The following is a 23,239-nucleotide window of genomic DNA, read 5'->3' on the forward strand; positions in this document are numbered from 1 at the left end:
GCTGAGGCAGGACAAGCTGCTATTATTGCTCTGGAAGGGATGATAAAGCTGTTTGTAAACATTGGCCACACAAGGTGGAAGGTACATCGGGCCATCAGAAAGGTGCAGGTGACATAGTGTGGGAGTTCCCAGGGCAGGTGAGGTGACTGGGCTAGGGATCTGTAGCCTTTTTTTTCTGTTCCGAGGGTTGATTTTGCCTCCTCTGGTCATACACCTTCTTGGCCTAGACCTTTGAGTGTGGGATTGGTAGGGCCTTTGTTTTTTCTAAGAGGTCTGTCATAGAGGTAAAAGGTCCAGCAGGTGAAGGGGGTTGAAGGCAGTGAACACAGCCCACAGCTCTCAGGCTGGAGGCCAGATGTGTGACACAGCCCTGCTTCTCAGGTGGGGTGGCTGGCGGGCGGCACCTGGACTCTCTCAGCAGTGGGGAAGCACATCAAGGACTCAGGTTAGACACACTCAGATGGAAATGTGTTGAACTCAGGAAAGGAGGAAAGTGCATATTCTGTGCCTCAGTGCCTCAGCAGTCCTTGTCTGGACACTAGCAGAGTCCCCACTGTGATTCCTGCCTGCTCTGTAAAGCCAGCTGCGGCCCTTTCCAGGCACAGCCCGCATCTGGTTATCTGCCCAGAACTTCCTGTTCTGGCGTTTGACTTGAGGGCTCTCTTTTCTATTCCAGCCCAGTGATCCGCCAAGTTCTCTGAGTCCTCTGAATCTGCCTGGAGCCAGAAGTGAGATGGAAGAGAAGGTAATATGATTTGAAATTACGTTTTTAGCTTCTTTACTTGAACTTCCATTTCCATCCTCTCTCCCCTTTTTTTTGACCTGCTGTCTCATTTTTTCCATTCAAAAATGCTGCCTTCATCCATTGCCTTAAATTCCTTAGAAACATAGCCAGTGTAGATGTAGTGTCTGTTTCCATGGCAGCGCACCTGCTGGCGCTGAACCCTGTTGTGAAAAAGAGCCACCTCCCAGCATGTGCATATTTGAACACTTACACATTGGTCATTTTCTTAAATGTACCAGGTACTTCAAGATACTGTTTAGCCATTGAAAAAAGACATTCCAGAACACCTGAAGGTACCCAAGTCTGTAAGGAAAAAAGTCTGGTTCTATTTAGAAATGCAAAATAAGGGGCACCTGAGTGGCTCAGTCGGTTGCATGCCTGACTGTGGATTTCAGCTCCGGTCAGGATCCAGGTCAGGGTCCCGGGCTCGAGTCCCATGTCAGGTTTCATGCTGAGCATGGAGACTGCTTGAGATTCTCTCTCTCCCCCTGTCCCCTACTCACGCTTTCTCTCTGTCTCTGAAATTAAAAAAAAAAAAACAAAAAAAAACCTTAGAGATGCAAAACAAAGAGGTCTTAGGATTTTTCTACTTGTATGTGTTTTTGTTTTTTTCTTTTTTTTAACTTTTCTGTGTTCTGTTGAAACCTGGGACTGTGCCTGCAGGAGTCCAGGGAACCCTGTGGAGACTGTGCATCCCTCCAATAGAGGCCAGTCCACTCCTAGGAGCACTCTTCGTTTGCACAAGGGCGCAGGAGTCCTCCCGGGTTCTGCTACAGTGAGCAGAGTATGTCCTGAGTCTTCTGAAGGGGATGGCTCCAGACAGCGCCACCACCCAGACAGAAGAAACCCAGCTGGAATGAATAGAAATGAAACCTTGCATTTAAGTCTCAGCTCCAAGTGCTTATCTTTGCCTTCAGTCTACCACATTTGGCTCTAACTCCTTTTATTCATGTGTCTATTAAGAGATGGAAATAAATGTTTAATTTATCTCTTCTCAGCCACAGTTTAGAGTTTGATACCTATTATAAAGATAACCATAAATAAATAAAAGCCAGGAGCCCAAAGGCTGGAATTATTTTTCCTTACTACTAAGCATCCATTCTGCTCTTGAGCTGGCTTGTCCCTTTGTCTTTTGTGCATAAATATGGAAAATAATTGCAAAAAGCAAAGCCGTCAGCTAAACCCCACTGGCTCTGCACTTAGAGCATGAATGCCGACACATGAACCCTGGCCTCTGTCAATGCCACTATGCCTGAGAGCTGCTGGCACCAGACCCACAGATGGGGCCGCGAGCGCCCTCTGTCGCATGTTGCCGTGGTGTGGCTGGAAGCCCTCACCTTGCTTCTTGCCTTTCTTTAAATGCTCAGTGGTTACAGGTGTGTGGGCCCTGGGTTGAGGCTGAGCTGCCGTCTCTCCGACTGATCTGCAGGTGTACAGTTTGTCTGAGGTGGTGGCTCCTAGTGCGTGCCATCTGCATTACAGCGCTGCAGTTGTGCCGTGAGGACCTGCCCTTTCCCCTGGGCGTCACAGCTCTGCCAAGCCTTTTTCTGCCACTCAACTCCGTGTTCTGTGGCTTGGAGTGAGTGTGCTAGAACGTTTTTGCAGGTAGCAGTTTCATGCCCGAGGCACAGATGCTATACTTTATTGTTCCTTCATTCCTCCAAAAAATATGTACTGAGCACTTGCCAAATGAGATTTGCTCCTTGGGTGGAGAGGGGACTCACGTTCCCTCCTTCAGAGGGACTCAGGTAGAGACTGAGGGACATTTGCAGGTGTCTGTGGTCATGTCTTAGATTATAGAGTCCTTAGTATAGAGAGGAGCTAGTCCAGGGCTCAGCAAGCCATGATTGATTTTAAACTGTGTGGCCCTAAGGTCCAGACTGGATACCTTCCTTTGTTTTGCTCTGCCTGTGTAGCACAAAAGCCGCTGCAGACAATGGACGAGGGGTGTGGCTGTGTGCTGGCAAAACTTTATTTACCAAAACGGGCTGTGGGCAGGCTTGGGCCTCCTGGCTACGTTTGTCAACCCCCTGGTCTAATATGACCCCCAACCCATATTATTCAGAGTAGGAAAATTAGTTCCTGTAAGGTTAAATGGCTGCTATGAGTTAATGGAAAATCATCGGCAGAACAAATAGTCAACGTTCTGTTTTTAATGCCAAAAGCAGTGCTCCTCTCTCTGTCCTAGTGAGCCTGCCGCCTCTCCTCGCAGCAGCCCCGGCGCCGGGCCCCCGCAAGGGCTGCCATTCCAGGACTCCCCGCACAGTGTTCTGATCTGGACTGACTCTGCGGTGTAATCTCCACTACAGGTGGCTCCAATTAAACCATCTCGGCCAAAAAGGCACTTCTCTTCTGCTGGAACCATCGAAAGTGTCAACCTAGATGCCATCCCCCTGGCCATCGCTCGTCTGGACAACAGTGCTGCCAAGCACAAACTGTCCGTTAAGCCAAAAAACCAGAGGGTGTCAAAGAAGCACAGGCGACTTGCCAGGGTATGTAGCACCCAACCCAGCTGACCAGGCAGATGCCCTTGCTTGCTGGGCACTGATTCTACCAAGGGGCGGGAGATGGGGTGTGGGGCCCATAGAAGGAACTAAGTCTCTCCCATCAGGGACTTGGTGTGTTGCAGTGAACGGGGCGAAGCAGGCCAGTTTACTTTCCATCACGCTTTCTGGTGTGTTGCCTGCCTGGGGGCAGGTGGGCCTCGGAGCGAGGGGCTGCCTTTTGAGGGGCTGTAGACAGTGTGCATTTGCTTTGCCAGCTCTCCTTCCATGGCTCAGCCAACGATTCTTCAGTTTGGCTGGTGTGGACTTTGAAGTCACACATTTCAGGGGACATCGATGAAATGCAGCTCTCATTTATTCTCATCTTTCTAATCCCGGACTCTTGGTTTTCCTGTGGTTATTCATTTGTATTAAGCAAAGGGAATTTGAGAATGACCCATAAAAGGTCTGTGGTGTAAGCATGAACGTGAGGTGTTTTCCTCCACTCTCACAATTTACTCCTGGTGTGCTCGCTTGGGTGGACCTATCTCTATACTTAGGAATAATGGACCCTTCTCTTGAGATTAAGAGGGTCACCGACATTGTGAAGAAGGTGGGTAATGGCTGCCTGTACAAAAGGAAAAGGCTAATTAATTCTCTTGTCCTTACCAATGTTAGGACCGACTGCAGGAACAAGGTGGCCTCCCGGGCCAGCTGTCCCTGGACCAGAACGGACACCCCGGAGAAGACAAGCCAATCTGGCATGGAGAGGAGCCGGAGCTGCTGGACTCCGAAGAAAAGAGATGCCAAGAAGAATACTGGCTAGAACTTGAGGCCAAGTGCAAACGGCAAAAGGCCGAGGTGGCCGAGAGGAGACGACTGGAAGAGCAGAGGCTCCAGGCCCTGGAGAGGAGGCTCTGGGAAGAGAACAGAAGGCAGGCGCTCTTGGAGGAGGTAGGGGAGGAGGAGGAAGGAGAGGAGACAGAACTACAGCTGGAGGCAGAAAAGAGACAGCGCCAAGGGGAGAGGCAGAGACCGGAAGGGCCAGGTGGCCAAGGCCAAGAGCGGAGAGAACAGGAGGAAGGCAGGCACCTGGGGGCCCAGGAGCAGGCGCCACGCGCGCAGCAGGAGGAGCAGGCCTTGCGGAGCGGGCTGGAGGCTGCGGAGCAGCGGGAGGAACAAGAGGAAAGAGAACTGAAGGAGCTCAGGAGGCAAGAGGAGCTGGAGGAACAGAGGCAGCGGGAGGCCGAAGAGCAGCGGCAAAGGGAGGAGGAGGAGCAGCGGCAAAGGGAGGAGCTGCTGCGGCTGGAGGAGCAAGAGCGGCAGAGGCGGGAAGATGAGGAGCAGCGAGAACGAGAGGAGCAGCGGGAGCGGGAGGAGAAGCGGCGGGAGGAGGAGGCAGCGGCAGAGAGAAGGGCGGAGCTGGGAAAGCGGGAGGAAGGGGAGGCGCAGAGGCGGCAGGAAGCGGAAGCGGAAGGTCGGGAAGCCGCGAGTGTGCAGGAGGAGCGGTGGCAGCTGCTGGACGTCGAAGAGAGCTCGAGGAGCCCGCTTCAGGTGAACTTTGCAGAGAAAGCAGGCAGACGAGAGCAAGAGAAGCAAAGAGAACACGCCGAGGAGTCCGGGACTTGCGAGAAGCAGAGCCAGGAGGCCGAGCCATCCGGAGAGCAGCAGGCACAACGGGATTTTCCCGGGTATGGTCGTCGCGTACGCCAGGAAAAGGGACAAGAAGCCAACACGCAGCCTCCCCAGAAACCAGAGGCGAAGGTAGAAGAGACGCTGGCTGCCGTGGAGAAGAAAGAAACTGCCACTCCAGAAAAGGACAGAAAGGTGGAGGAACTCCGGTGGCAGGAAGTGGATGAGAGGCAGACCACGCCCAGGCCCTATACCTTCCAGGTGTCATCCGGAGGGAGGCAGATTCTCTTCCCCAAAGTCAATCTAAGCCCAGTGACGCCCCTGAAGGATGCGGGACCTGCCTATGCCCCCCAGGAGCCGAAGACCTCCAGAGCCAGCCCAGCCCCCCACACCCTGCCCTCTTCCCTGAGCGTCCCCCATACAGCCATTCTGGTCACGGGAGCACAGCTCTGCGGCCCTGCCGTCAACCTGAGCCAGATCAAGGACACAGCATGCAAGTCTCTCCTGGGCTTGTCAGAAGAAAAGAAGCACGTCGATGTCCCTGCCCTGGAGAATCCACCCCGAGCATCCGTCGACCCCCGGGCAGGCAGCGGGAAGGCCAGGCCCCCCCAGGATTCTCCGAGCAGTGTGGCTGCACTAGCCGAATGGGCTTCCATTCGGTCCAGAATTCTGAAGAACGCAGAGAGTGAGCAGCGCGTCGATAGAGACCAGTCTCGTCCAGGTGATGAGCACACGCCCAGGGGCCGATGTGATTCCCGCGGGAACCTCCGGAGGACCCCCCCAGTCAATGCAAAATTCTCTATTATGCCTGCTTGGCAGAAATTCTCGGATGGTGGTACCGAGAGCGCCAAACAGAACACAGAAGCAGAGAGCATTAGAAAAAGACCTGCACTGGGACCCAGTGATGGGTCAGCGCCCCAGCCCCTGGCTGCTAATGAGCACCCAAAGGGTGCTGAGAAACTGGAGCCAGCAGATAGCACAGAGGGATGCAAATTTGCCAAAGACCTCCCATCTTTCCTTGTTCCAAGCCTTCCTTACCCTCCACAGAAAGCAGTGGCCCACACAGAGCCCATGATCATTTTGGACAGTGAGACCATCAGTGGCATAGGAAAGGCAGACGCCGCAATGCCTGGTCACGAGGAAAAAGCGTCACCCTTTGGAATAAAATTGCGAAGGACCAACTACTCCTTGCGCTTCCACTCTGATCAGCAGACAGAACAGAAGAAGAAGAAAAGGCACAGCAGCACCGGGGACAGTGCCGACAGCGGGCCACCTGTACCAGCAAGCACAAAAGGAGAGAAAGAGACAGAGGGTGTGGCCCTCAAGCATGGCCTGTCCCTACCCCCCGAGAGGAAGCAAGCTCTGTCCACTTGGAAGGACTCTCCCGAAAGAGGGCATCCTTCTCCTGCAGCCCAGCCTGGGCCCCTGCCGGTTGCAGAGCACGACAAGGTGGCAAACAAAATGCCATTGACGCAGAAGCCAGCCCTGGCTCCCAAGCCTGCAGGTCAGACTCCCCCCTCCTCCCCACTCTCCAGACTGAGCAGGCCCTACCTGGTAGAGCTGCTGGCCCGCCGGGCAGGGAGGCCAGACCCGGAGCCCGGAGAGCCATGCAAGGAGGGTCTGGAGAGCAGGGACCCCTGGCCGCGCTCACCGCCGCCCCCAGAGAAAAGGAAGGCACACAAGAGGGATGAGGAGGAAGTGGTGGAAACAGAGAGGAAACCCGCTTCCCCGGCTCTGTCTGCTGCTCGGCCAGAGAAGCCTTCCCAAACCCCCGAGGCCGGGAGGAAAGGTAGGTTCGAGAAGGTCGGAAAGCCCTTATGTCCAGCGTGGCTGTGTCATGCGGAAGCCAGAACTGCTCAGAGCTGCAACAGGGCTAGTGTGGGAGCACCCCCTTCACTGGAGGGCCTCTCACAAGTCGTAAGAGGCCCTTTTCCTGCCCCTTTAAAATTTTGGAAATGCTGTCTGTGCTACCTGCCTGCAGCTCACATCGTGAATGATACTTACACAAGTGCCAGGTGCTGACGCTTAGACTGACAACTTTCAGTTGATAGTGGACTTTGAAATCCAGTCCTAATTAACAAATGTCCTTAACCTTCTGAGGGAGCCGCGCACTGATGAGAAAGACTGGAGTTTTCTGGACTAGTCTGTGTTCTATCTCTGGGCAGTAGCGGCACTAAAGTAGGAGGTTAGGGGACTTGCAGCCGCGGCATGAGGAGCTTCTGTGTACATGATTGGCTTTGGCTCAGGTTTATGCGAAATGCTGTGTAGGTGCATCCCCGCCCCCACCAGCTCACCACAGTGAGGCCTCTTCCAAAGAAATCTTAGAGCTGCCCTCACTTGTGGCTGCCCCTCATGTTTCTTCTCACTAGTGGTTTGGGACAGTTCAGTGATCGCTTGAATTGGCTTTGGGGTCCCTGAAAACCTTCATCTAATTCTTTTTTTGTTTTGTTTTGTTGAAGTGAAGTTTGGGTCATATTCTAGGAGGCTACTCGTATTTCTCAGAGAAATTCTCCCCTGAAGCTTTACTAGGAGATGCTGTAAGCCTTCTCTTTTGTTTAATAGTTTAGATGTAGGGTGATTTTTGCAGAGAAAACAGTAGTTTCCTGAGCAGTAGAGGTTTGGTTACTTGCCTCACGGAAGACCTTATTGTCCTTTTTAACCAAGCCTCAGACCAGCATGTAGATCACAGGTTTCCAGACCATTTCTCCCTAATGATTTGTTTGTCCTGCTGATGAGGAGCCCGTTTTCATCATTCTTTGTGTTTTGTTGCTTTAACCTCTGTGCTGGGCCATGAGGGATAGCCATTGTGCGCCCCACAGCCTGTTTAGCCCTGTCCCTGGGTGGCTCAGTCCATTAAGTGTCCAAATCTTGATTTTTGACTCAGGGCACCATCTCACAGTTTGTGAGCCTGGCGTCAGGCTCTGGGCTGATGGCATGGAGCCCACTTGGGATTCATTCTCTCCCTCTCTCTGCCCCTCTCCCACCTGTGTGCTTGCTCGCTCGCTCTCAAAATAAACATAAAAAAAAAAAAGAAAAAAAAAAAAACAATAACAACTGCTGGGGTCCCCGGGTCTCTCAGTTGGTTAAGCGTCTGACTCTTGGTTTCAGTTCAGACCATGATCTCACGGTTTGTGAGTTCAAGCCATGTGTTGGGCTCTGCACTGACAACATGGAACCTGCTTGATATTTTCTCCCTCCCTCCCTCTCTCTCTCTTTCTCTCTCAAAATAAGTTAAAAAACATTTTTAAAAATTGCAGTTTTGTACAGTAAATGAAAATGGATAGTTCAACATAATAAATTGTCATCTTTCAGATAAGTTGGTTTAGGAATAACTGTGCAGCAACTTGGAAAACCTGCAGTCACACTGGGCTCTGAGTGGGTGGTGCAGAACCTGTTTGGGATTCTCCATCTCCCATTCTCTCTCTCTGCCCCTCCCCTGCTCACTGTCTCTGTCAAAACTAAGTAAATAAATAAATAGAAACTGTCCCTTAGCTCCCTATAGCCTTGTGGGACTCATGCTTGCAAGCCGCATTGGCTTTCAGAGCTAGGTGTTTGGGGGCCCAGTCGCTCTGGTGAGGGTCTTAAAAAGTTGGGGCCCCGGGTGTGGCGTCCAAACCTTTTGTTCCCAAGGAGAAGCTGACAGTTATGAGTTCCCTCGGAGTTGTGGGTTGCTGTACGGGGGGTGGGTTTATGGTGAAATTGTGTCCCACCCCCTCTAGCCTCCTTTCGTGTGGAGTTGTTCTCATTCACCCATTGGGTAGGAGTTGTTCAGCTAGATTTTGGAATTTTGTAGAAGGGAGTTGTTCCATACATAGCTGTATGTTGGGTGTGTCCATGGGAGGAGAGGGGTGCAGGACCCTCCTATGTCACCGTCCTGAACTGGAATCCCCATTTTCAGATTTGACATTAGCCTTTGTGTCAGTAGCTTCTGTGATCATCAGAGTCCCCCTCGCTGTCTGGAGGACTCTGTCACTCTCCTTATCTTCTCCAGGAAGAAATAACTCTGCTGTGCTTTCTCTTAGGGAAGCCGTTTTGATTATTTTAATTTTCTACCAAAAACTGGTCCTTTCCCTGGTTTCTTTCCCAGTATCCAGACTCTGGACTGTTAGGCTCTGCTAATTGAATTTCTCTGTATTTGTTAGAAAAGCATCATGAAAGCAAGGACCACATGCCCATGAGTGCTGTCTAAAGACCACTGGGGTCTTCCTGCCCCACTCTAGGCCAGGCTGGCCAAACACGTTTGAGTGGACACCCCATCAGAATAAAAATAGTAAGCCTGGATCTCCAACTTTATTTGTTAATTGTGACCCTGTAGTGTTGTCATTAGCTAAAACCCCTGGAGTGCCATATACATTAAGGTGAAGGTCACTGAAACAACAGTGGACATAAATCCACTGTGATAATATCCCTCTGTGTTTGTCCTCTAGCACCTCTATTACAGATGTCGTGAGATTGCATCTCATTCCGAAATTCTCACCTCCTTGTGGTGTGTGGAACAGATATTAAGTGGTCCTTTCTCCCAGAACTGACCTTCAGGGGCAATGGTTAAAACCCTACAAGGCCAGGATGCACTGGTTCTTGTCCCCAGAACCTGAAGGAGGGACTTTGACTGGGCTGTGGTTCCCCTTGTCTGCTGAGTTTAGAATGTGAGAGATAATAGGTTTAAACAAATACTTTACTCTGGCTGCTTCCACCTCAACTCTGATTTTTCTGTGACCTTGTGGTAGCTGTTGGACCACTTCATGAGCCTGCCCTATGTAAGCGATCTAGAACTTTTGCTTCAGGATGTGGCAGTCGGTGCCATTATTGGTTGAAGACCTTTGGGCAACCTGGGCTGAAATTCAGACAAGAGCCACATTTTAACATCCAAAAGTGTTTTCTGTTTATTGGTCCCCAGCTATAATCCAGACCTGCAAGGTACTTTACACATATTGTGTTATATAGCCTTTCTAAAGTCTGGTCATTACTCCAGGATGTGCTATTCAAACCACAATTCTAAGGAAATAAAAATCTGGCTAGCAATTTATCTTTTTAAATTAAAAAAAAAATAGGTAATTCTACTTTAAAGGTATTTTGACCCTTGTGATAAAACGCTGGTCAGAATTGCTGGCGGGAAACTGGCCAGTTGTTTTAATGACCTTTCCAAGCAAGTTCCGATGGAATGTTTAGTGTAAGATTCCCTTTTACATAATAGTGTTAAATGTTTTAATGTGTATTTATTTTTGAGAGAGAGAGAGACTGAACAGGGGAGGGGCAGAGAGAGGGAGACACAGAATCCAAAGCAGGCTCCAGGCTCTGAGCTGTCAACACAGAGCCCGGCACCGGGCTCAAACTCATGAACCATGTGAGATCATGACCTGGGCCAAAGTCAGATGCTTAACCAACTTAGCCACCCAGGCACCCCTATATAATAGCTTTAAATGGGAATCATTTGGATCTTGGCAGTTTGGTTTTCATACATTATACAAACAGGTGTTACATGCCATGGAGTAAAACAAAACTTAAATTATTTCTTGTGTGTAAAGCCTCTCAGTTAAGCAGAATGCTTAAAGTGGTGAAGAGTGTCAACCCTTGAACATCATGGGGGTCAAGGGTGCTGTGCTGCCTTCCTGTGTAGTCAGTAATCCCTTTTGACTCCCTTAGAACTTAACTAGTAATAGCCTACTGTTGACTAGAAGCCTTCCTGATAACATAAATTGTTGATTAACTCATTTTATATATGTACTAAATACTATATTCTTACAATAAAGTAAGCTAGAGAAAAAATGTTATTAGGAAAACCATAAAAAAGACAAAATACATTTACAGTATGTACTGTATTTGAAAAAATAAAATCCACGTAAGGAAGCCTGGGTGGCTCAGTGGGTTGAGCAACCAATTCTTGATATCGGCTCAAGTCAAAATTCTGGGATCACATGGGATTGAATCCCACAATGGGCTCCTCACTGTGCGTGGAGCATGCTTAAGATTCTCTGTCTCCTTCTGTCCCTCTCATCCATTCACATGCTCTCTCTCAAAAAAAAAAAGTCTGTGTATAAGTAGATTTGGCCAGTTCAAACCCATGTTGTTCAAGGGTCTACTGTATTTGTATTCTTTTTTTTTTTTTTGGATAACTAAAGATTAAAAACACCTTTCAGGTTTTTTTTTTTCATACTTCTGAAATGTGTCCATTTTCTTTACTGTGTTAGATCATAACTGAATCTTTACTTGATGATTAGGGATAGCATGATGACCAAGACTCATTGTAAATAGGAATTCTCTTTGTACATTATTATAGGCCTAAAAGGTATAGAAAAGCAGACTCTGCCTCCTTTTTGTGCTTGAATTTTTTTTTTTTTTAATTTTATTTATTTCTAGGAGAGAGAGAGAGAGACAGCATGAGCAGGGGAGGGTCAGAGAGACAGGGAGTCACAGACTCTGAAACAGCCTCCAGGCTCTGAGCTGGCAGTCAGCACAGAGCCCGATGCGGGGCTTGAACCCAGGAACTGAGAGATCATGACCTAAGCGAAAGTCGGATGCTTAACCAACTAAGCCACCCAGGCGCCCCTGTGTTTGAATTCTTAATTTGATTTTACTCTTGTTCTTTCTCCTCAGTGTAAAGTCAAATCAATGAGAGCCCTGGTTGGTAAGGTTCTAGATCATCAATGTGTAAACTTCTGGTGAATTTCAAAAGAACAGGTCTATTGTGAGTCCTTTTCTTTTTTTTTTTTTTTTTTATTTATTTTATTTTATTTTTTTATTGTGAGTCTTTTTCATTTAAAGGAGCAAAGGATTCAACGCTGGAATGATTATCTATAAAAGGGCTTAATTTTTACGTGAGGGAAAGAAGAGGATGATTCTCATAGACATAAGGAGTAAGAACAGGTCACTTTTGTAGAGTGGTTACTATCTGCCAACTATCTGGTTACTATTCTAAATGTTCTGATACCCAGGATCTCTTCATCTTCATGGCAGCCTGATGAGGCATGTGCCATCGTCCTCTCCACTTTAGGGATTAGAAGACCTTGAGGAAGTTAAGTAGCTTGTGTAAGGTCACATAAGGTCAAGCCCAGGGCTGCTCAGTTTGAGTCCAGTTACTCAACCTCTGATTCCAGCCACCTTTGAAGTGTGTTTACCCCGCTGCATAGGCGAGACCATCAACCACAGGAAGAGCATAGACTAGAAGTCAGAAGTCCTGGGCTCAGACTTCAGCCTGTGCACTAACTGCTGGGTGACCTTGGGCACCACACTGGATTGCTGTGGCCCCTCATACTCTGTCAAAGGAGAGCACTGGACCAAAATCACAGGTTCCTACTGCATTCGTCAGAGCCCCGCTGCCCCCAGCAACCTCACGGGATAGAGCAGCACCCTTTTTCTCTTTCATACACTGGGGTCCCACATAGGATGTTTGGGAAAGGGTTAAATAAAGCAATAAATAAGAACAGTAAATCAAATAATAGCCTGGGTCCCCTGTAGGCTTGAGATTTTCTGACACTGGAGATTTTATTTTTAGTTCCATTTTGAGGGAAGGAAAAGGCTTCTGTTTTTCTGTTGATCAGAGATGTTACCTCTCTACCCAGAGAAATCACTCGGGCATCAGTGCAGAGTTTGTGTTAGGAAAGGACAGTTGAATACTTCATGTCACTAGGGGTGAAGGATCAAGGTAAGCAGTTTCACTGCAAACCTGCCTTTGCCTTTATAGTACTTGTTTTTTTTTTTTAATATTTTACTTTTTGGGAGAATCCAAGTGGAGGAGGGGCAGAGAGAGGGGGACAAAGGATCTGAAGCGGGCTGTGTGCTAACAGGCTGACAGCAGTGAGCCCGATGTTGGGGCTCGGACTCACGAACCGCGGGATCATGACCTGAGTCGAAGTTGGATGCTCAATCCACTGAGCCACCCAGGTGCCCCTGCGTTTACCAGTTCTGATCACAATTCTGGGGAGGGGTGGGTCCCTACACCATCAGACCCTCCTCAGACTGTAGCTGGTCCTCTTAACATTTCATCTCAGTTCCGACACTGTCTACCTGTCCCACAAGACTGTCTGCACTTCAGATGGCCATTCCCGTATCCAGGTCATCACCTGTGCATCTGACCAACTTAAACCGGAGATTCCCATGACCCCTTCCTTAAGTTCAGTTAATTTGCTAGAGTGCCTCACAGAACTCAGAAACATTTGACTTAATTAGATAACCAGTTTATTATAAAAGGATATAACTCAGGAACAGCCAGATGGAAATGATACATAAGGACAGGGTATGGGGAAGGGGCATGGAGCTTGCGTGCCCTCAAAGCACACCTCTCCCCACAAATTTCCCTGTGTTCACCAGCTGGAAACTCCCTGAACCCTGTGCTTTTGGGATTTTATGGAGGCTTCATTACATAAGCTGACTGATTAACTCATCAGCCATTGGCAGTTAAAGTCAGTCTCTAATCCTGCTCCCCTCCCCGGAGGTTGGGGGGGGTGGGAACAACCCTAATCACATGGTTGGCTCTTCTGGCAAGGAGCCGCCAGCCTTAAGGCCCCAAAGTCATTAACAGAATAAGGGGCACCTTATGCTCTCATCACTTAGGAAATTCCAAGGGTTTTACTGTACTCTAGAAATGGGCATGAAGACCAAATGTATATTGCTTTTTAAATTTTTTTTTAAGTTTAATCTCTACGCCCAGCATCGGGCTTGAAGTCACGACTCTTGAGATCAAGAGCCACATGCTCTACCAACTGAGCAGCCAGGTGCCCCCAAATAAATCGTATAAATCACGACATCAGTCTTTTTTTGTCCCCAGAAAAGCCTGTTCTTCAGAGCAGGCACTCGTTAGATGGCTCTAAACTAGCGGAGAAGGTTGAAACCGCACAGCCACTGTGGATAACGTTAGCGCTGCAGAAGCAGAAGGGGTTTCGGGAGCAGCAAGCAACTCGAGAGGAGAGGAAGCAAGCCAGGGAGGCCAAACAGGCCGAAAAGCTCTCCCGGGAGAACGTGAGTAGCCTGGTGGTCTTCAGCTCTAACTTTGCCTTCTCGGGTTTGGCGGTCTTTTAGGTAGGTCACAAGGATTTTTAAAAACACATTAGCTGGGAGTGAATACTTAGGGTAGAGCAATAAATAAATAAATAGACAACTGTTAAACCATGGAAGTGTTTTCAAGTAGTAATCTTGTTTGGGTTCCTTGTGCTCTTAGTCAGGTTAACCTGAGTTGGTAGAGTCCGTGATGCCTAGTGGCAGTCCATGCACACGGCAGCTACGTGAGAAATGGAGTGATTGCACTGAACAGTGAGTTGGGAAGAAAATCGGAAGTCTTGCTCTGTGGCCCTGATTTTACTCTGTTCATTGGGACTCCCACGAAAGTGGCTTTCCTTCTTTGGGACCTTTGTCCTGAGGTGTTCCACAGCCGGGGTCACGGTTGGGCACACATTGCTCCCAGGTGCAGTCCAGCTCTCCTCTAGGAGCAGAGGTTGGGGGCTGGCAGGTGGAAGCCCCCCAGGGCCTTGCACGGTCTGTCGTTCCATGTCCGGAGGTTGAACACACACTTGCCCTCTCTGCCCACGCAGGTCGGTGTCATCCTGCAGCCCGGAAACAGCAGTGTCAGCAGAGCAGGCTCCCTGCACAAGCCCAGCCCCCAGCCGGAGGAGAAGAAGCCGGAGACCGCGGTGTCCAGGCTCGAGCGCAGGGAACAGCTGAAAAAGGCCAACACTCTTCCCACATCTGTGACAGGTAGGAAGGGCAGGTCAGATTCTGTGTAACTGCAGTGACAGGCTCGTCTTCTCACAGCCGCTTTTGGTCCTTGAGTGTGAGAACGGGCAGAGTGCAAGGCACTTCACAGCCCAGGCTCTCACGGCCCAAGGTCAGCTTTGAGAAAGTGGTTTTTTTTTTTTTTTAACGTCTATTTATTTTTGAGAGAGACATAAAGTGTGAGTGGGGAAGGGGCAGAGAGAGGGAGACACAGAATCCGAAGCAGGCTCCAAGCTCTGAGCTGTCAGCACAGAGCCCGATGCGGGGCTTGCATGGCCTGAGCTGAAGTTGGTGTTTAACCAACTGAGCCACCCAGGTGCCCCATGAAAGCGCTTCTGATAAAGACCACCAGCAACTCCCCACCACCAGCGGTGTGGTGGTAAATGGTTAACAGTCACCCTTCAGGGAGTGGGGACACCTCTAATTTGTAGCATTTGAGTTTTCATGGGGTGAATCCCCATGTGGCTAGTTTCAAGCTACCAGCGTGGTGTCCCCGATCTCCCTAAATTCCTGAACACGGAACAAGCCCTTTCCAACACCCTGCCACCTGTAGTCCCAACAAAATGAGGCTTGTTCACTTTCTTCTGCAAAGGAGACCATGTACCAGAAGAACCGTCTAAAGAAAGCAAGAGGCAAGATAATAGGATTTGGGGGGAAAGGGTAAAGTTTATAAAGGGGTAGACTTCAAACCTGAGCTGAGAAGTGCACTCAGAGTCCAGGTTCCTCTGACGAGATAAAGTTAAATGTGTGGAGGCTGAATCTGAAAACCCCTGCTCGGGGCTCTGCACCTGCTCCGAACGGGAAGCTGCTTCTCTGAACTTGTGACCTCTGGGGCTCAGATGCTCCAGGCAAAAGTGGGAATGTCTCTGTTCACTGATGGGGTTTCACATAGCAAGTTTCTGACCATAATAATTAACAGCAGTGTTTGCTATTCATGACCTATAAAAGACACACATTTTTAATTTTTTTATAGTTTTTTTTATTTTTGAAACCGAGAGGGGCAGAAAGAGAGAATCTGAAGCAGGCTCCGAGCTGCCTGCACAGAACCCGATGCAGGGCTCGAACCCATGACCTGAGCCAGAGTCGGATGCTTAACTGACTGAGCTACCCAGGTGCCCCATAAAAGACACATATTTTTTTAAAATTCTTTATTCTGTTAAAAGAAAATGACCCGTCATGTTTCCAACTATTTCCTTGTTACAGATCACTTGGAGGAGGGATATGAATGGGAACAAGCTTCCTCCCAGGGGTTACCAGGGCCTTTGTTTTTGTATTTGTCTTTTCAGTCATTATTTTAGAGTTCTCTTTCTGAGGAGGCCATTGCCATGGGCACCAAATAGGACTCAGAGAGAAGCCAAGATCCTTCACCTTAGGAAGGCTCTAAGATCTGGTACAGCAAGTGTTGGGACTGTGCGGCCTGCCTGAAAGCCCAGAGAGCTGGCAGGAGTTACGGGCCAGGGAGTGGCGGGCCCCAGCGCGTGCTTGGTGCAGAGGGGAGCTTCTGACCTCACCAGTTCGATAAATTCAGACCGCTGGTTTGATCTTTTTCTTCATGGGACTGACTGGTTTTATAGCTAGAATTACATTTACCTTTTATTTCTTGTTATCATGTAGGCAGAGCTTCTGTGCACAAAAACTTAAGACTTCTAGAAACTCTGAAATTAAAACCAACCATATTCTAATTCTGTATGAAACGGTTATGATCACTTGCTTTCTTCGGCTCATTCTTCTCACTAAAGATGCGCAGTGTTTGGGTTTTCCTTTCTGGATCTTCTGGTACATCAAATGTGGTTCTGACTTTTACTCTTATCCTTTTCCTTCCAAACGCGATCCAGTGGAGATCTCTGATTCAGCTCCCTCTGCACCGCTGGTCAAAGAAGTCACCAAGAGGTTTTCAACCCCAGACGCTGCCCCCGTGTCAACAGAACCAGCCTGGCTGGCATTGGCCAAAAGGAAAGCCAAGGCCTGGAGCGACTGCCCACAGATCATTAAGTAGAGTGACTCTTACCCACTCCTGTTGCCAGTTATTGGCTCTTCTCTTGCCCTTGTTATTTATTTTTTATCGGAGGTAAAGAAACCAAGCTAGGGAAAAGCAGCATGTTTTATAGGCTCCAAAATAATGTTTAGAAACTGAACTGGCGGCGTTCCTTGTAAAGAGTGTATTTGCACAATCCTAGGTCCTGGTGCCTTGAGCTCCTCCTCGTTCTCAAGAGAAAGTTCCATCCAAGGGACCACACGAAGCAAAACCTCCAAACTACGGACTTTTCACGAGAGCCTACCATGCCCGTTCCACAGCCCTCCACACAGCACACACCCTCACACCATTTAGAACATGTCCTTTTGCCAATCTCTGTAATGGTTTGTGCTTCTGTCCTCCAGTTTACCCTGCCATGTTTGGTGGTTTCTTCCCTTTTCTACGGTAATGGTAAAAGAAAGGATCATACAGATAGAAACAAGAGTGCCCATTCTCCTGAATGCAGTGAGTAACTAGGAATCATAAGTTAACAAACAGTCTGGCTGCCACCTCTTTGCGTGTCTGCTTTCCTGAATTCTCCCTGATCTGGACCCGTACCACGCACGTGTCCGCCACACTGCTATTCTACAGGTCCTGCCACGCCAGGACTCCCTGAAGAAGGTGTTAAACATTTGGCCCAGTTAGCACCTAGGGAGTATTTGATTTGCTATCATGAAGAAAGGAAGCAAGATACTCTCTTTCCGTCTCTGAGAATCCCCATCTAGTGCAGAGGTTCTTAAGTTGTCCTGGCTCCACCCCGGTCCTACCCACCAAATTAGATCCTATGAGGATGGGCCAGGAAGGTCTCTTCCGGCAGACCTCTTCAGACGAATTCTGATAGATCCCAAAGGTTGAGAACCTTCGGATAAACTGCTCCCAATGTAATCTAGCTTTTCAAACTCTGAAAGGGAGGCTCATTTCACCCAAAGCAGCAAATGTGAGAGAGGAAAAATAAACCAATCCCCCAAACCAGCCATTTACTACAAGATAGGAGAGGTTACTGACATTATGTGTCTCTGAGTATTAATATTCCCCTAGGTCTTTAGGGAAAATTGACAGGAAGCCAAGATTTGGAGCCTTCGGACTAAGGACTTCCTATGGAAGTTTCTTTCTTTACCATAAGCGAGTGATTAATATAGAGAGTCAGATGTTCAATAGCATTTATAATTTTGAGCGTTCACCTTGCTACCTTTAGAAAACATCTCAGAGTCTTAAGTGGCCTTGTTACTCCACACATGTGGTCCAAAGAAGGGACATGGCAGTTTAAAAGCATGAAACATAGACATACCAGCAAACCCACACTATTTCATGGTGTTGGCATTCTCTTTGCTGAGATTCCAACTCCACGATACAAGTCCATATCCTTTGCTCAGTGCAGGGGGGGAGTCACATTTCTGTTTCCTCTCCTCCAAAAACACATTTTATCAGTATCTATCATGCTGAGCTCCCCCCATCATACAACGTGCGGTTATTATTCTGTCATTTACCATATAGAAGGCATCTTCTGGAAACGATGGCTCAGCTTCATGGTAGCAACTGGCAAGTGTGGTCAAGCAGATGGTTGTACTCTTGCAGGCTGGATTTAATATTATATATCCTGGACCTTCAGACTGTTAAGACTCAGTGTAACTATTTTATTCCTGTGGGAAGCAATTAATACTCCACTGCGTGTTATCTACACTGATGTTCATTTCTAAATCAAACATGGAGGCATTTGTTAGTTTTCAGTGATTTCATTACTAGCCTAACACCCTTTTTAATGGCAATCTTTCCACGTAGAGCCCTGGTATTCTAGTGCTACAATAATTCTTCTGAACTGTGTCTTTCATCCTGTCAGCTTTGGATAATACCACAGTAAGGGTGAAGAATAGAGGAAGAAATCAGATCACTGAAGAAGAATACTTCAAGAGTCAACCCTCCACTGGCTCACATACCACGCAGGAGAATGCCTCAGTCACAAAGCTCCTATGAAAGTCTTCAGAAGTTACGAGTACACTGGGGAAAGGGACAGTCACAGCACTTACTTTCAACCACTTCCTGAAGGGTACATGTTGACTATTTCATGTAAAATTACTCCAAATTTGCACTAAATACCAATGAAGTGTTATTTTGCTTTAGTTGTGCTGCAGTCTTTTCTGATTAACAAACTACGGGGGAAATTCTGTAAAAACAAAAAACCTTTTTTTGTTAAATGAATGATTGCTATGTTAAACTTTTTTTTTTTTTTAACTTAAACATATACTTCTCTTGGCAAGGTTAACAGATTAACCCTGTTCATAAACATAGAGTTTTTGTTTACTTTTTTAATTTTCAAGTGCAATTGTTTCTTACACATTACTATTAAAAATATCATTTTAGCTATTTATCAGCAAATTATAGTATGTATTCATTGTCTCTTCTTGTGACATTTAGTTTAATTATTTTAAAGCAGAAACATTAGTTACAGTGTCTTGCAATATTTTTAACCAATAATAAAATTAAGTAGAGACAACAATGAAAAATATCTTAGTGTGATTTTAATATTATTTTGAGATTTTTGGTTGTATAGTTTTAATGTAAAATGTTCATTATTGAAGGAAAGGGATCTTTCAATAAAAAATACCTACAAGATTTTCAGCACTGATGGAATTTCCTTTTCAAGTTGAAGTTTTTACTAATTTCAGTGACTATGAGCAAGCTCATATTTATATAGCTTTTGTTAAGAAAAATTTCAAGGCAATTTATGTGCTACCTTGTATTTTATACTAGGTGTTTTAGAGATAGTAATGAGTAGGGGCAAATAAAATGTTTATCTCTGTCCTAAATTGGAATTGAATGGTCTCCCTCTCAGACAAAACAATCCTACAGCCTTCTTACACAACACACGGGCCCCAGAACAGCAACCGCGGCTGGAGCTGAGAGCTTGTGAAAGGCAGCCAGACCTTCTAACTCACGGGCCTGCACTAGGGCAAAGTGAGTGATGTGAGGCACTCTTCTTGGGTGCCACAAAACTACATAATCAAGAAAAATGCTATTTTCATACAGTAATTTTTTTAAAAATTAATAAAAATTAGTACTTGGGCACCTGGCTGGCTCAGTAGTAGAACATGTAACTCCTGCTCTCAAGGTTGTAAGCTCAAGCCCCACATTGGGCCTAGAGATTACTTAATAAAATAAAAATTCATACAAATTCCAACATGAACAAATATCAAAATTTTAAATAAAGACGGGATCAGTATTACTGATTTTTCTTTTTGCCTCAGGCTCCATTATGGCTCAGCAAAGCACTTTCAGCCCTCTCAACTGTTATGTGCCTTTCATTCTTTTTTTTTTAATGTTTTTTATTTATTTCTGAGAGAGAGAGAGAGAGAGAGAGGCAGCGTGAGCAAGGGAGGGTCAGAGAGAGAGGGAGACACAGAATCTGAAACAGGCTCCAGGCTCTGAGCTGGCTGTCACCACAGAGCCCGACACAGGGCTCGAACCCACGAACCGTGAGATCCTGATCTGAGCCAAAGTCGGACGCATAACTGACTGAGCCACCAAGGCGCCCCATGTGCCTTTCATTCTAACAAGAGCTTCAGGTGGTTAATATGTTAAGATTTAAGCAGTGGGGGCGTGCCTGGGTGGCACAGTTGGTTAAGCGTCCGACTTTAGCTCAGGTCATGATCTCATGGTTCATGAGTTCAAGCCTTACTTCGGGCTCCACACTCTCTCTGCCCCTTGTGGGATTCTCTCTCCCTCTCTCTATGCCTCTGTCTTACGCTTTCAGGAAAAAAAAAAAAAAAAAAAAAAAGATTTAAGAAGCCAGGATCTAAAACTTGGCAGAAAAGATGTTGTTCTTTTTGGCCAGTGTGTACCTCAATCCTCTCTCTAGGTTTGGAGAACTCTCCCAATTCATGGGTCTTGCACTCATCTCCCACCACCAGAGATGAAATGCCTGATATATGCTTCCCTGTCATGCTGGTTTCAGGCACTCAGCGTTCCTGGCTGTGTAGCTCTAGCCCTTGTTGCAATTCTCCAAGCTATTTAATATTCTTTTTAAAAATTCTTTTCTGCTTAAAATAGCCTTAAAATAGCTTGCGGCGAAGGACTCTGGCATGTCTGATATTTGAGACTTTGAGAAATGGACAAATTAAATGATACCACAGTTGATAGAGAAACAGGGAAGGTGAGCAGGAGGATGTATTTTTGTTACTGTAAGTGCCTGAGCACAGGTGTCTGGGATGTACTATGCCCTAAATACTTATTACTACCACTAATGGCTAAATTCATAGTATCATAGCAAAAAAAAAAAAAAAAAGCTGCTTTATTACCTGAGCTATTATATCATGAAATTTCAAGGAAAATTGGGACATATTTCATCTACTTGAGTAATTTAAGTGACGTGGAAAAAAAGATGACATAATTTCTGTTCCAGTGATCCCTGCTGCTACCCCCTAAAACCACCTACCCTGACATACTATTCCCTAAAACTTAGTGGCTTAAAACAACTGCCGGTTTATTATTTCTCAGGATTCTGTGGGTGAGAAATTAAATGTCTGGCACCAGGATGGCCTGAACAGCTGGGGACTGGCTGGAATGCTGGGGCCACACGTGTGGGGCTTCAACTGTCCCTGTTCTCTAGCTTCCTCCGTTTTCTAAGTGAACGTCAGGGCCATTCCCTCACCATGTGGCCTCTCTGTCTGTCAGACTTCTCATGTGGCAGCTCCGGGATCCCATGAGAACAGAAATGCCCAGGCCTTCTTAAATCTTAGGCTCAGACCTGACATTAGTGTCACCTCCACTGCTTATGTTGGTTAAAGCAAATAATGGACCAAGCCCAGGTGCGAGAAGACCACATACAGGGCATGGCTCCCAAGAGGAGGTTCAAGTTCACTGGGGGCCACTTCATACCAAGCACATGCAGGTATGGCACTAGAGAAGCAGCTCCAGCCCCAAACCAGACACATGAGAATCAGGATACTTAAAAGCATATAGTTTTCTTCTTTCCTGGTTTTTGTTGTGTTCCCTACCTCCAAGCCAGTGAACAACAACAACAACAACAAAACCATACAATCACAAAATCTAAAAAACTGAGAAATATAGGCACAAAAATATTCATCAAGGTTTGTATATGAAAAGTTGAAAAAAGAAGGTAAATCAACTTGAAACTATTATAGGAAGAAAGAGATAGATATAGTTCAATACTGATATTTTGGTCACTTAAAAATATTAGATAAGGAACCTAATTTGAATTTGATAAAAACATCCTACCTCTGAAAACCTTTTGTTATGGATCTCACTGTAAATAAGTAAATGGTGCATTACATCATGGACTGAGTTTTTAATTCACCAAGTATACTCTGATCTTCTTTTTCACAGAATTCTATAAAAAAAAAAAAAGAAAGAAAAATACCCAAAGTGAAATATCTGCAGCCTAATTAAGAGAAAGTGCTACTAAATAAACTGATGTTTTTGTTCTGTAATTCCTTTTAAAAGCATTTGTTCCTGCTACAAGAAGTAAAATATGATCATTCTCCAATAAAGTGTCATAGACAAGTTTCTTAAGCAAAAATCATCTTTAGTATAAAATAAGACTATCCAAATGCTCTATAATGATAAAATATTTTCAAACATCTCACATAATTGAATAAGGACTGTACTTGATCATATTTGATAGCCACCCAACAAATCCAGACAGTAAACATAATTATTTCTACATCCAATAAGAACCATTGATTCCCAGACCACAGGAGAAGAGAAGACTTGTCCAGGAAGTTCATATACACTTTGTAATCGTCCACTCTTAGATTCCAAGATCCACAGTTTCCCATCAGTAGATGCTGCTGCCAGCAGCATTTCATTGCTACAAAACTGGGAACGAAAAGCAAATGGTGTTGCATACACCTGTGAAGTAGTTTCAAATTTCCACCGGAGGTGACCTTTCATACTGCAACAGTAGATAAAGCAATCATGGGAACCAAAAAATACTTGTTGCTCTGATGCGGAGGTACATGGGGATGAAAAGATTGGTTCACTGGTAGAGAACTGCCAAATCTGAAGGATGAGAAAGGCAAAAATAATTCATCTAATTTCAACAATTCTCCTGTAAAGAGAGAAACTTAAGAAATTCTTAATAAAAATGTAAGTGACGTAGGCTATTAAATGGTAACTACTACACATACACAGAGAGGAAATATTGGCTTTTTCTGAAAAGTAGCATTCTCAAATTATACCTCTGTTCCCAGTGGTAAAATCTGGAACAAAATACACTGGAGTGTTCTTACTACATCAATAACTGCTATGCAGAATATGATGAAATAAAACTAATTTGAACCCCATTCAAGAAAGAGCTATTACTACTATGTTCAGAGACACTAAGTTCAAAGATAAAATTGCACTCAGTTTTCAATGTATCTTTTTAAAAACTAGATCTTGTTCTATTCTCCTAATGTAAGGAGATGGAAGTGACTGAAGGAAGAATTTATGTGCAATAATTCAAGTTAAAGGTTAAACAAAAAGCCATGAGTTGTGTGTCTGCCTGTGGATATATACTATCTACTTATTTTAAAGCTACCACAGACAAACCTGCCAGCCAATATTTTGAAGAAAAGAAAGAAAAGGTGCAAGTCTAAGGTAGTGTTTATAGTAAAAGAATAAAAA

At 46.2% G+C, this 23,239-nt stretch overlaps 2 protein-coding genes and 1 long non-coding RNA gene across 7 annotated transcripts in view; 1 reads left to right on the plus strand and 2 right to left on the minus strand.

Annotated features, from left to right (window-relative positions):
* CRACD (capping protein inhibiting regulator of actin dynamics) overlaps nt 1–16,737 on the plus strand; it is a 64,038-nt gene extending 47,301 nt beyond the window's left edge. For all 3 annotated transcript variants that reach the window (XM_039249045.1, XM_039249046.1, XM_039249048.1), the window contains 6 exons: nt 677–745; nt 3,094–3,276; nt 3,946–6,688; nt 13,664–13,854; nt 14,424–14,586; nt 16,440–16,737. In XM_039249045.1, the coding sequence (XP_039104976.1) occupies nt 677–745; nt 3,094–3,276; nt 3,946–6,688; nt 13,664–13,854; nt 14,424–14,586; nt 16,440–16,600 (3,510 nt within the window). In that variant the 3' untranslated portion in view covers nt 16,601–16,737. The remainder of the gene's footprint in view (nt 1–676; nt 746–3,093; nt 3,277–3,945; nt 6,689–13,663; nt 13,855–14,423; nt 14,587–16,439) is intronic.
* On the minus strand, nt 14,491–21,935 carry LOC120243043. The gene is made up of 3 exons (XR_005531207.1): nt 21,851–21,935; nt 15,295–15,543; nt 14,491–14,577 (listed from the first exon to the last, which is right to left on the minus strand). It is a non-coding gene; the product is annotated as an uncharacterized LOC120243043 (long non-coding RNA).
* Nucleotides 21,936–22,136: 201 nt separating this feature from the next.
* The window catches only part of AASDH (aminoadipate-semialdehyde dehydrogenase), a 45,997-nt gene continuing 44,894 nt past the window's right edge, over nt 22,137–23,239 (minus strand). For all 3 annotated transcript variants that reach the window (XM_039249050.1, XM_039249049.1, XM_039249051.1), the window contains one exon: nt 22,137–22,633. In XM_039249050.1, the coding sequence (XP_039104981.1) occupies nt 22,244–22,633 (390 nt within the window). In that variant the 3' untranslated portion in view covers nt 22,137–22,243. The remainder of the gene's footprint in view (nt 22,634–23,239) is intronic.

Source organism: Hyaena hyaena, unplaced genomic scaffold (assembly GCF_003009895.1).
Source record: "Hyaena hyaena isolate Hyena2069 unplaced genomic scaffold, ASM300989v1 scaffold_329, whole genome shotgun sequence".
In the NCBI taxonomy this organism is placed as follows: Eukaryota; Metazoa; Chordata; class Mammalia; order Carnivora; family Hyaenidae; genus Hyaena; species Hyaena hyaena.